Raw genomic sequence first — 14,318 nt, forward strand, 5'->3', positions numbered from 1 at the left:
CTAAAATCCCCTTATGGTGGATAACCCCTTTAATCCTTCCAGTACTTATTAGCTGCTGAATACTACAGAGGAAATTATTTTCTTTTTGAAACACAGAGCTCTCTGCTGACATCACGAGCACAGTGCTCTCTGCTGACATCTCCGTCCATTTTAAGAACTGTCCAGAGTAGGAGAAAATCCCCATAGCAAACATATGCTGCTCTGGACAGTTCTTAAAATGGACAGAGATGTCAGCAGAGAGCACTGTGCTCGTGATGTCAGCAGAGAGCACTGTGTTCCAAAAAGAAAAGAATTTCCTCTGTAGTATTCAGCAGCTAATAAGTACTGGAAGGATTAAGATTTTTTTAATAGAAGTAATTTACAAATCTGTTGAACTTTCTGACACCAGTTGATTAAAAAAAGAAAAAAGAGTTTTCCACCGGAGTACCCCTTTAACACACTTCTTCAGCTCACCCAAATGCAAGTTATCTTTTTTTGGAGGGAGGTAGACAGACCGTGCCAGATTGTCATAGTGAAGAGTCCAAACGTTTGATCAGTGGGTATCCGGGTGCTGAGACCCCCACCAATCACTAAAACAAAGAGGCAGAAGCATTCGGTTGTGAACGGTCTACTTATCTAGAGATGCTTTGTGTTGGGTTGTGTTCATGGACCATTACAGTCCCTACTGGTCCATATTGTGCCTGTGGCTGCCTATGGTGACTCCAAACTCTGACATCAGTAGCAAGGTATACAATGGACTCTGTACAGTCGAGAGACAGTATGGACCTTTAGGATTGTGGGATTAACTACCAGAGAAGCAGCTGCTGATGGGCCAACAACTAAGGGGCCAAACAATCATGTGGTAAGGTTAGTGATGGAGGTATAGGAATCTAGAACATTGACTATGGTACCCCATAAAGATATGCCATGCCCATGCTATGTGCATTATTCCTGTATGATGCTATAATGTGTTGTGATGTCATTACCCTCGAACTCTGACATCACTGTATAAAATATTAACAAGGCACACTAAAAGGCACCAGGGGCGTAGCTATAGAGGTAGCAGTCACATCGCATCTGCCCCATTAGAGACCAGTAATAGAATTGACATATGGGGCCCTGTTGCAGATTTTGCATCGGGGTCCAGAAACTACAAGTTTAAAAATAAAAATAAAAATTAAAAATTTAAAAAATGAAGAGAAAAGTCGGAACACAAAATTGATGGTGTATATAAGAAGGGGCACAACAATCTTCGCATCGGCCGAAGATGAACGAGGGGAGAGCTCTAGTTTTATTTACTACGGATAAAATGAAGTGATTTTAACATTTTCAACAATTAACATTTTTCTAATTTGTTGTCATTTACTGTATGAAGTAAGCTTTTGGGCTGTGGCACCACGGTATGCATTATCCCTACACAATTATATTACAATGTTTATTATTTTTCTGCAGTGATATCACTGTGTGTGTGTTTATCATGATATTACTATGCACATTATTCCACTATTGTGACAACAACGTGCACTGCATGGTGGATTACAACACAGAACCCCTTCCTTCTTATGTGTCTGCCTAGTGGGACCCACTCCAGGTCTTGCTATGGGGTAGAGCCTTGCGGGGGACTGTTTTCTTAAAGAGGCACTCTGCCCCTAGACATCTTATCCCCTGTCCAATGGATAGGGGATAAGATGTCTGACTGAAGGGTCCTGCCGCTGGGGACCCACGCGATCTCCCTGTCACACCCAGCATTCGTTTAGAGCGTCGGGTGCAGTGCCGGAGGCTTGTGACGTCATGGCCACACCCCCTCAACGCAAGTCTATGGGAGGGGGCGTGACGGCAGTCACGCCCCCTCCCATAGACTTGCATTGAGGGGGTGTGGCCGTGACATCACGAGCAGGGCGTGGCCGTGATGTCACGAGCCTCCGCCCGACATAGCCAGTCATCCCACGTGGAGCGAAGTATGCTCCATGCAGTGGCGGGACCCCAGCGATCAGACATCTTGTTCCCTATCCATTGGATAGGGGATAAGATTTCTAGGGGCAGAGCAACCCTTTAATCTCGCTTCTGCCCTCTTCCACTGGATTTATTAGCGCCCCCTTCCGGAAGATGTGTGTTTCATTCCTGCCCGCTTTCCACAAGTTGTGTGCTCCAGTCCTGTCCGCTCCCACTGGATTTCTGACCATTACCGCCCGCTCCCGCAACATATGTCCAATCTCACCCGCTTCCGCTCACAGCTTTTAGAGATAGTCCCCCTCTGCTCTTTTATCACCCCCTTTTGCCATTTCAGAGGTTTGAAGGACTGCTCTTGATTTTGCGGAACCTGCTGTATGTTCTTGTGACCGCCTACTCCCGTCCGCTTAAGAGAAAAAAAACAGCCGCTCTCCCAAGTTTTAGATTGGGTACTGCGGCATCCCAATCCCATTGCAGTTCCCTACTATAGGACCCTATGGTTGTATGTTACACCTCTGAATAGAATTATATGGGTTCTGTACCTATGTGTACTACAATTAGAGATGAGCGAACTTACAGTAAATTCGATTCGTCACAAACTTCTCGGCTCGGCAGTTGATGACTTTTCCTGCGTAAATTAGCTCAGCCTTCAGGTGCTCCGGTGGGCTGGAAAAGGTGGATACAGTCCTAGGAAAGAGTCTCCTAGGACTGTATCCACCTTTTCCAGCCCACCGGAGCACCGGAAAGCTGAACTAATTTATGCAGGAAAATTCATCAACTGCCGAGCCGAGAAGTTCGTGACGAATCGAATTTACTGTAAGTTCGCTCATCTCTAACTATAATGTTAATGAATTAGCACTCCTAAACTTCACATGATCTACGTCTCCTACCTGAGAAGGAAACAGCAGTGCTAATCTACGACAACTTTTCTTCATTAAGACAAAACACTATGATTGATTGAACTTCTATGATTGATCGGGGTTCCTTCAGTATATGGAGGCCATGTTACTGGAGCCCATACACTAGTCTGATGAGTTCAATGATGGAGTTAGTCCTCCTCCCTGGAGCACAATAGTTTTCATCCACCTGTGCGTCTGGGAAGACGACCAAAAACTTTTACAATTAGCGACAAGACATTAGCGCGGTTGTCTTGAGGTTTCAAGTTAAAATAAATCCAAGGCCCTGTTAAAATGGAATTCCTAAGATTTTCTCCAGACACACTGGTTTAGTCCCACGATCCAAAAAGCACAGTAGCAGATCATTTTTCTTTAAACCTCATCCACGTGACTAGATTACGTATCCTTACACGTTAAAGGGGTAAACTGGTAAAAAACAAAACATTTTTTTTTTTCCATTTCAACTGACTCCAGAAAGTTAAAACAGATTTGTAAATGACTTTTATAAAATATATATTATATATATATATATATATATATATATATATATATATTAATCCTTCCAGTACTTATCAGCTGCTGAAGTTGAGTTGTTCTTTTCTGTCTGACCACAGTGCTCTCTGCTGACACCTCTGTCTGTATCAGAAACTGTCAAGAGCAGGAGAGGTCTGTTATGGTGATTTGCTCCTGCTCTGGACAGTTCCTGACATGGACAGAGGTGTCCGCATAGAGAGCACTGTGGTCAGACTGAAAAGAACTACACAACTTCCTCTGGATCATACAGCAGCTGATAAGTAGTGGAAGGATCAAGATTTTTTAATAGAAGTAATTTAAAAATCTGTTAAACTTTCTGGAGTCAGTTGATATTCTGGAATACCCCTTTAAGAACTATGGGGGAGATTTATCAAAACCTGTGCAGAGGAAAAGTTGTCCAGTTGCCCATAGCAACCAATCACATTGCTTCTTTCATTTTTCAGAGGCCTTTTCAAAAATGAAAGAAGCGATCTGATTGGTTGCTATGGGCAACTCCACAACGTTTCCTCTGGACAGGTTTTGATAAATCTCCCCCTATGACCCTCTGAAAAAAACTGTTGGGGATTTCTGACAAGAAAGATTACCTTTACTATATGGTGCTATATACAGGGCTCAAGTCCTGCAGGTACAATTGGGAAGGGAGTTACTGCACTTTCTCCACAACACTGGGGGAGATGTGGCCCCCGCACAACTACTGTAAAATACCAGATCCCCAACGTACCCCATTCAAGTCAATGGTACGTGTCATGATCTGGTGGGGTCCGTTGTGGTCTGTCTCGTGCGGTGTCCGTTCGGCTTAAAATAAAGAAAAAGCCAAGAACGGGTCGGAGCACAAAGGCAGTGTGAATTTAGGCTTATTCCTAAAAGTTATAGGGGTCTTCCCAGATTTGGCATTTAAATGGTCACCAGTGTCTTAACAAACTTTACATAAATCAATAGTCCAAGTGAATTTAACAAACTTTGTATTATATTCTGTTTTTTTCCCTACCCGTTGCTAAACTTTGAAAGGTACCCTAAATCCGGATCTCCAAAACGAAATAGTAAGTTGAACCCAGCGTACTTCAAAGAGATAAAACGTATTCATCTTTTGTTTGTGTGCTTTAATGTTGTAAACCATAAACGTTGTAAATTAATCTTCTGCTTTTAGTGCTCGTTCTTTCTGCTGACCAGGTTTGTGGTATACGATTTTAAAGCACACAAATAAAACGTAAAAAGTTTTATCTCAGTCAAGTGTGGGACTAGGATTCAAGAGGGACTAGTGGCTTACTGAGAGATCAGGTTACATTCTGTCCATATAAGTCTAGGAAGAGGGGAGGAGTTGGGAGAGGGATTGAGTTCAGAGGGTAATCGCAGACAGAGACACAAAAGAGACTATGCAACAGTTTAGGCTAAGTTCACACTGCCATTGTGCTATGTCACGTTCTGGGTCTGTTCTGATCTTTATTTATTTTTTTTGGCATCGAACGGACCCAAAAACAGGTCGAGGTACAACTGACACCATTGGGTCCCATTGGATACCCAACGAACGGGGTTCATTGGGGATCTGGTATTTTACCGGAGTTGAGCAGATGGGGGGAAAAAAATAGGACACGCACTGTTTTTTTTCTCTCCCATCAACTCTGTTGTTCTGACAGACAATCCAATGGAGCACCATTTACTGGAGAACAATGGCAGTGTGAACAAGCCCCAACTATTATCTCTCACCAGGACCTGATTCATAGCTTATATGAGCACTGTCATTTAATTAAAAAAAAAAGTTTGATATCCCGTGGAAACATTTAAAAAGTTTTAATCGGTCGGGGAATGAGTGTTCAGAAGTAGAACAAGCCGGGGGAAGAGCACACTTAGGCTATGTTTAGACCTCCGAATTCCTTGTCTGCAGAAAGAATGAACCTGTCCATTCTTTCTGTGGACTCAGCACTGAATGCATATCCATCTATGAAATGGCGCATTCCTGTGCAGTGTCTGGAATGTCCGCGCAGACATTTTCAGTGCGGACATTCGTAGTGTGAACATAGCCTTAGCGCGTTCTCTCCCGTCTCTGTGTCATGTTACTAAGATGATCTCAAGTTTACACAGACACAGAGTGGAACAAAAGTTAGGACATGTACGACAGGTACACTTTAAACTATTAACTACTGCTCTATAATGCCCTACATGTTGCTGCTGCTTCTTCTTAGGGCGTGTACGGAACATAAGCTAGTATTCTCTATCTATGGATCATACGCTTTAAATCTGTGTTGCCACAACCTGTGGCTCTCTAGCTGTTTTGCAACTATTAACTGCTCTATAATGTCCTACATGCTGCTGCTTCTGTAGGGTGTGTACGGAACATAGCAGAGCAGGATCCCCTCTTCTGGATCGGCAGTGTATGGGAAACATCAGATCCTAGACCCATTAGCTCAAGGACAACTGGAAACTAAAGATGAAGCCTGCAGAGGAGAAAACTGGTGAAAAAGCCCTAAATTACATAATGGGCAGGTGTAGTGCCACTCCTCATTTGCACACAGGGCAACCTATCCTGAAAAGTTTCCTGAAACAACTGCTATGCTTTAAAAGCTTCAAAATCTTTACATGTAATGCTTTTCTATATTACCCATGAATGTGAACTATGGAGAGTGAAGGAGGAGGGAAGGGAAAGTGTCGATTTTTTTTTTCTCATTGGCAAGATAAGTGGGTCATGGACCAATCCAAAACCTTTGAAGCCAAAACACCCAGACCGCAGACGTATTATGAGAAGACCCCCGTTCATTAGAAAAGGCAATGCTGCACAGAAGATCTAAAGGGGGGAAAAGGATGAAGAAGACCGCCGACAACTAAAGACCTGATCGCGCACAATGCATCAGACACATAACAACATAACAATCTAAAAAACAATATAAACACCAAGTGACACATATGATCATTTCCCCTGACACTTTGTAACCAGATATGTTCGCAGCGGATAACTGCAGCTCCCTGTGCACATTCACATCAATGTGTGAGATACGAGAAGAGATGAAGGGGGGGGGGGGGGGGGGCTATGGAGTCTGCGTGAAGTACAGCTAAAGAGAAATGCCTCGGCGTCCACGTCCCGAAACCGCAAGCCCGACTATACAAACAGAACCTCCAGGATTACTTAACATCGTTCCATTGCTCCAAGTAACCTCGCACCTTGTCCGTAAGACGGTGATAGAAGGAAATAACACCTATATAACCCGCGCCGAGTGGCAGTACTGGTGTTATATAAAGGCAATCGTGTAGATAGAGCGCCCTCTCTGGTTACTTATGGGCACGATATGTCTGTGTGGCAGGACCAAAAATTTCCAGCACGACACGCCGGGTCGTGATGTCCGGCAAAGGACAATGATCAGAGGTGACCGTCTGGGGGGGGGCTTAGTGTTGACACTGACAATGGGGTTATGGCCAGATGTTGCCTCTGCAGAATAAAACGTATACGGCTGGGGCAGAACTCGGTTTGAAATTTTGGCAGAAGTCGAGACGATAGCTGCGTTCTGTGTGGTTTTACATAGGACTGCACTGAGTTTTTAGATACAGGGCTAAGGCAGTAAACTTAGTCCTTGAACTAGGTTGGTGTTCGACAACTTGTGTGTCTCCAGCTGTTGCAAAACTACAACTCCCATCATGCCCAGACAGCCTTCGGCTGTCTGGGCATGATGGGAGTTGTAGTTTTGCAACAGCTAGAGAGACGCAAGTTGGCAAATACTGCTCTATGGTAAAGAAAGTCTCAGAGAAGCATCACTATTGCCCCGTATGGTGGCTCTCCAGCTGTTGCAAAACTACAACTCCCAGCATGTTGGAAGTTGTAGTTTTGCAACAGCTGGAGAACGGCACTTTACAGGGGTTATCCAGGAAAAAACTTTTTTTTTTAATATATATATATATATATATATATATATATATATATATATATATATATAGAAGCAAATCCCCATAGCTAACCTTTTCTAAACTGGGCGGTTCCCGAGACACGTGTCATCAGAGAGCACTTAGACAGAAAAGAACAACCTTAACTTCAGAAGCTCATAAGTACTGAAAGGATTACGTTTTTTTTAATAGAAGTCATTTACAAATCTGTTTAACTTTCTGGAACCAGTTGATATATATATAAAACGTTTTTTCCTGGAATACCCCTTTAACTGGTGTCAAATACCCATGGGAATTATTTTCCAGTGTATTCTACACAGGCAAGACAAACCCTGCGTGTGTCTTTGTGCTTTGTCTACGGTATACGGAAGCGCTATGTATCACGGGTGTGTGAAGGTTGTCCAGGCTTGCTGGGAGTTGTAGTTCTTACACAGATTGGGAAATGCCACTTTAAATGGTGTCAAAATATGCAAATATCCATGGAGATTATCTTTCCAGTGTATTCCACAGACGTAAGACGACCGCTCATGCATCCTTGTGCACGGTATATGGAAGCGCTATGTATCATCAAGGTTGTCCAAGCATGCTGGGAGTTGTAGTTTTGCAAGAGCCGAAGGGCTAGAAGTTGGGGACCGGAGGGCTACAGGTTGGGGAACTTTAAAAACAGTGTTTCCCCAACCTGTGGCTCTCCAGCTGTTGCAAAATGACAACAACCAGCATGGGAGTAGTAGTCCACAAGTTGGGGAACGCCGCTTTAAATGGTGTCTATATTTGCAAAAATCCATAAAAAAACAAAAAAAACTATTTTCCAGGTAACTCTACAGACCAAGGCTCCTGCATCCTTCTGCATTGTATAAGGAGGCGCTGTAGGTCACAAGTATATCAAGGTTGTCTGAATATGCTGGGAGTTGTAGTTTTGCAACAACTGTAGGGCCACCGGTTGGGGAATGCTGATTTAAATGGTGTCTGTAGTTGCAAAAAATCCATGAATATTATTTTACAGGTTATTCTACAGATACTGCTCACGCGTCCTTGTGCATTCTGTATGGTATATGGCGGCACTATTTATCATAAGTATATCAAGGTTGTCCGAGCATGCTGAGAGTTGTAGTTTTAAAACAACTGGAGGGCCACCGGTTGGGAAACGCCGCTTTAAATGGAGTCTTTATTTTCAAGTATCCATGAAAGATATTGTCCAATGTATTCTAGAAGGCGTCTTTGTGCATAGTGTATGGTATATGGCGGCACTATTTATCATAAGTATATCAAAGGTTGTCCGGGCATGCTGGGAGTTGTAGTTTTGAAACAACTAGAGCAGTGGTGTCCAAACTGTGGCCCCCTCCAGCTGTTGCAAAACTACAACCCCCAGCATGCCCGGACAGCCAACGGCTGTCCGGGCATGCTGGGGGTTGTAGTTTTGAAACAGCTGGAGGGCCACAGTTTGGTCACCACTAAACTAGAGGGCCATCGGATGGGGATCGCCGCTTTAAACAGTCTCTATATTTGAAAGTATCCATGAAGGGTATTTTCCAATGTATTCTACAGATGCAGGGCGAACGTTCGTGAATCTTTGCGCACTGTCTACAGTATACGGCGGCGCTATCTATACGGAGGAGTATATCATGGTTGTCCAGGTATGCTGGGAGTTGTAGTGTTGCAACAGGTTGGGGTACGCCGATTTAAATGGTGTCGAAATTTGCACCAAAAAAATAAATAAATTCATGGAAATTACTTTACGGCGTACTCCACGGTCTTTGTGAATCGTGTACGGTATATGGATGCGCTATAGATCACGTGATCAGGCTCTTCACACCGAACCCCACAATTCCCCATTGGAGCAATATGGATGGAGACAACAGATATAGAAATGAAGAGGGTCCAATGGTTGGAGGAGTCAGTTGCCAAAACTTTGCGAAGCCTGGCCAGTAGCAGACATGTCTCTTAAAGGGATACACACACACTTGTCACATTGCCTTGATATAAAGTGAGATGTGAAGAAAGTTATCTCCCTTCCCCCTCCTGAGCCTTACTATCCCCTCAGCCTCCTCCTCCCCCAGGTCTCCCCCCTTCTCACCAGCCTTGCAGGGGTCCTTGTAGTCAATGTGCTCCTCCAGGTCGTCCAGCTCGGGGTCATAGTCGGGCAGGTCCTGGCCCTGTGCAGGCGGAGGCAGCAGCAGGAGCCCGGGCAGTAGCGGCAGCAGCAGCAGTAGCGGAGCTCTGCCTGTCCAGGGCATCCCGGCAGCTCGGTCCCAGGGCTGTCTGTCTGTCTGTGGGCTGCCGCCGCTGCCTCCTCTGCTCTGGGCTCGGGGAGGCGGGATTCCTGCGGATCAGCCCCCTCTCCAGCCCTGGGATATCATTGTGTCCCTGGGAAAGAGCCAGCCTAATAGGGAGGGAGGAGAGCGCCGGGACCTCTAACCCCTCACAGGCGCGGCAGGCTCCTGTACACACGGGGATGCCTGCCTGCTGCGGATTGTGGTGGGCGAGCAGCCTCTGCAGAGCATCGCACATAACGCTCATCACTGTACACAGGTACGTGCAGAACATTGCAGCTAGAGAATATTGCTGATACCGTTGCAGAGTATCACTTCTCCATCTGTATAGGTGTCTGCACAGTATCACTTCTCCACCTGTATAGGTGTCTGCACAGTATCACTGCCCTAGTGGTGTAGGTGTCTGCACAGTATCACTGCCCTACCTGTATAAGGTGTCTGCACAGTATCACTGCCCTACCTGTATAGGTGTTTGCACAGTATCACTACCCTACCTGTATATGTATCTGCACAGTATCACTTCTCCACCTGTATAGGTGTCTGCACAGTATCACTGCCCTACCTGTATAGGTGTCTGCACAGTATCACTGCCCTACCTGTATAGGTGTCTGCACAGTATCACTGCCCTACCTCTATTGTTGTCTTCACAGTATCACTTCTCCACCTGTATAGGTGTCTGCACAGTATCACTGCCCTACCTGTATAGGTATCTGCACAGTATCACTTCTCCACCTGTATAGGTGTCTGCACAGTATCACTGCCCTAGCTGTGTAGGTATCTGCACAGTATCACTGCCCTACCTGTATAGGTGTCCGCACGGTATCACTGCCCTACCTGTATAGGTGTCTGCACAGTATCACTTCTCTACCTGTAGGGGTATTTGCACAGTATCATTTCACCTGTGTAGGTATCTGCTCAATATTACTGCCCTGCCTGTATAGGTATCTACACAGTATCACTTCTCTACCTGTATAGGTATCTACACAGTGTCACTTCTCTACCTGTATAGGTATCGACACAGTATCACTTCTCTACCTGTATGGGTATCTGCACAGTATCACTTCTCTACCTATATGGGTATTTGCACAGTATAATTTCACCTTTATAGGTATCTGCACAGTATCACTTCTTTACCTATATGGGTATTTTCACAGTATCATTTCACCTGCATAGGTATCTGCCCAGTATCACTTCGCTACGTGTATGGGCATCTTCACAGTATCACTTCACCTGTGTAGGTATCTACACAATATCATTTCACCTGTATAGGTGTCTGCACAGTATAATTTCACCTATATAGGTATCTGCCCAATATCCCTTCTCTACCTGTATGTGTATCCGCACAGTATCATTTCACCTATATAGGTATCTGTACAGTATGACTGCTCTAGCTGTATAGGTGTCTGCACAGTATCACTGCCCTACCTGTATAGGTGTCTGCACAGTATTACTGCCCTACCTGTATAGGTGTCTGCACAGTATCCATGCCCTACCTGTATAGGTGTCTGCACAGTATCCATGCCCTACCTGTATATGTGTCTGCACAGTATCACTGCCCTACCTGTATAGGTGTCTGCACAGTATCATTTCTCTACCTGCATGGGTATCTGCACAGTATCATTTTACCTGTGTAGGTATCTGCACAGTATTACTGCCCTGCCTGTATAGGTATCTACACAGTATCACTTCTCTACCTGTATAGGTATATGCACAGTATAACTTCTCTACCTGTATGGGTATGTGCACAGTATCACTTCTCTACCTATATGGGTATTTGCACAGTATAATTTCACCTGTATAGGTATCTGCACAGTATCACTTCTTTACCTATATGGGTATTTTCACAGTATCATTTCACCTGCATAGGTATCTGCCCAGTATCACTTCGCTACCTGTATGGGCATCTGCACAGTATCACTTCACCTGTGTAGGTATCTACACAATATCATTTCACCTGTATAGGTGTCTGCACAGTATAATTTCACCTATATAGGTATCTGCCCAATATCCCTTCTCTACCTGTATGTGTATCCGCACAGTATCATTTCACCTATATAGGTATCTGTACAGTATGACTGCTCTAGCTGTATAGGTGTCTGCACAGTATCACTGCCCTACCTGTATAGGTGTCTGCACAGTATTACTGCCCTACCTGTATAGGTGTCTGCACAGTATCACTGCCCTACCTGTATAGGTGTCTGCACAGTATCCATGCCCTACCTGTATATGTGTCTGCACAGTATCACTGCCCTACCTGTATAGGTGTCTGCACAGTATCATTTCTCTACCTGCATGGGTATCTGCACAGTATCATTTTACCTGTGTAGGTATCTGCACAGTATTACTGCCCTGCCTGTATAGGTATCTACACAGTATCACTTCTCTACCTGTATAGGTATATGCACAGTATAACTTCTCTACCTGTATGGGTATGTGCACAGTATCACTTCTCTACCTATATGGGTATTTGCACAGTATAATTTCACCTGTATAGGTATCTGCACAGTATCACTTCTCTACCTTTATGGGTATATGCACTGTATAATTTCACCTGCATAGGTATCTGCCCAGTATCACTTCGCTACCTGTATGGGCATCTGCACAGTATCACTTCACCTGTGTAGGTATCTACACAATATCATTTCACCTGTATAGGTGTCTGCATAGTATGACTGCTCTACCTGTATAGGTATCTGCCCAGTATCATTTCACCTATATAGGTATCTGAACAGTATGACTGCTCTAGCTGTTTAGGTGTCTGCACAGTATCACTGCCCTACCTGTATAGTTATCTGCCCATTATCACTTCTCTACCTGTATTTGTATCTGCCCAGTATTACTTCACCTGGGTAGGTATCTGCACAATATAATTTCACCTGTATAGGTATCTGCATAGTATCACTGCTCTACCTGTATAGATATCTGCCCATTTTCACTTCTCTACCTGTATAGGTATCTGCCCAGTATCACTTCTTTACCTGTATGTGTATCTGCACAGTATCATTTTTATCTGTGTAGCTATCTGCCCAGTATCACTTCTCTACCTGTATGTGCATCTGCAGTGTCATTTCACCTGTGTAGGTATCTGTACAGTATGACTGCTCTACCTGTATAGGTGTCTGCACAGTATCACTTCTCTACCTGTATGGGCATCTGCACAGTATAATTTCACCTGTGTAGGTATCTGTACAGTACGACTGCTCTACCTGTATAGGTGTCTGCACAGTATAATTTCTCTACCTGTGAAGGTATCTGCACAGTATCACTTCTATCTGTATGGGTAGATCACCATGATTTATGGGTTTGGGGTTAGTACCTGGAATTCCCACAGGTTGAGTTTGGGATATGTGAAGAGTAGTAATAGAATTATTTGATCCAGGGTTTTCACTGGCCCACCTTGCCCCTCTGTACCCCTAGCCCATCTACTATGCCCCCTAATGGGCACCAGTCTTGCACATGATGAGAACAGTTGGGTAGTGGTGCCATTTTGAAGTGCCAAGTTGCCTTCCCATTGACATTTTCATGGGTTACAGAAACATTCTTCTAATATTCCTAATATCCCCACTCGGCTGCAATTCTGGATCATACAGCCGGAGCCCCAATGAGATGTCAGGAAGCATACTCTCGGCAGCTTCGGCCCTCCTCCTATGAGGTGTCAGTGCCCGAGGAGGAGATTCTTCAGCTAAATAAACCCAGGTGTTTGCCAGAATCTCAGCTGTGCACAGAATCCAGGACTGAGTATGAGGAGTGTGTGGGGGTCATACTGTGTGAGGAGTGTGGGGGTCATACTGTGTGAGGAGTGTGGGGGTCATACTGTGTGAGGAGTGTGTGGGGGTCATACTGTGTGAGGAGTGTGTGGGGGTCATACTGTGTGAGGAGTGTGTGGGGGTCATACTGTGTGAGGAGTGTGTGGGGGTCATACTGTGTGAGGAGTGTGTGGGGGTCATACTGTGTGAGGAGTGTGTGGGGGTCATACTGTGTGAGGAGTGTGTGGGGGTCATACTGTGTGAGGAGTGTGTGGGGGTCATACTGTGTGAGGAGTGTGTGGGGGTCATACTGTGTGAGGAGTGTGGGGGTCATACTGTGTGAGGAGTGTGGGGGTCATACTGTGTGAGGAGTGTGGGGGTCATACTGTGTGAGGAGTGTGGGGGTCATACTGTGTGAGGAGTGTGGGGGTCATACTGTGTGAGGAGTGTGGGGGTCATACTGTGTGAGGAGTGTGGGGGTCATACTGTGTGAGGAGTGTGGGGGGTCATACTGTGTGGGGAGTGTGGGGGTCATACTGTGTGGGGAGTGTGGGGGTCATACTGTGTGAGGAGTGTGGGGGCCATACTGTATGAGGAGTGTGGAGCGGGGGGTCATACTTTGTGAGGAGTGTGGGGGTCATACTGTGTGAGGGGTGTGGGGGTCATACTGTGTGTGGGTCATACTGTGTGAGGAGTGTGTGGGTCATACTGTGTGAGGAGTGTGTGGGTCATACTATGTGAGGAGTGTGGAGGTCATACTGTGTGAGGAGTGTGTGGGGGTCATACTGTGTGAGGAGTGTGTGGGGGTCATACTGTGTGAGGAGTGTGTGGGGGTCATACTGTGTGAGGAGTGTGTGGGGGTCATACTGTGTGAGGAGTGTGTGGGGGTCATACTGTGTGAGGAGTGTGGGGGTCATACTGTGTGAGGAGTGTGGGGGTCATACTGTGTGAGGAGTGTGGGGGTCATACTGTGTGAGGAGTGTGGGGGTCATACTGTGTGAGGAGTGTGGGGGTCATACTGTGTGAGGAGTGTGGGGGTCATACTGTGTGAGGAGTGTGGGGGTCATACTGTGTGA

The 14,318-nt window shown here is 45.4% G+C and overlaps 1 protein-coding gene across 1 annotated transcript in view; it reads right to left on the bottom strand.

Annotated features, from left to right (window-relative positions):
- The window catches only part of BMP1 (bone morphogenetic protein 1), a 125,889-nt gene extending 116,229 nt beyond the window's left edge, over positions 1-9,660 (bottom strand). The window contains exon 1 of the mRNA XM_056571077.1: positions 9,301-9,660. Within this exon, the coding sequence (XP_056427052.1) occupies positions 9,301-9,460 (160 nt within the window). The 5' untranslated portion in view covers positions 9,461-9,660. The remainder of the gene's footprint in view (positions 1-9,300) is intronic.
- Between the last annotated feature and the right edge of the window lie 4,658 nt (positions 9,661-14,318).

This window comes from Hyla sarda, chromosome 4, assembly GCF_029499605.1.
Source record: "Hyla sarda isolate aHylSar1 chromosome 4, aHylSar1.hap1, whole genome shotgun sequence".
Lineage (NCBI taxonomy): Eukaryota > Metazoa > Chordata > Amphibia > Anura > Hylidae > Hyla > Hyla sarda.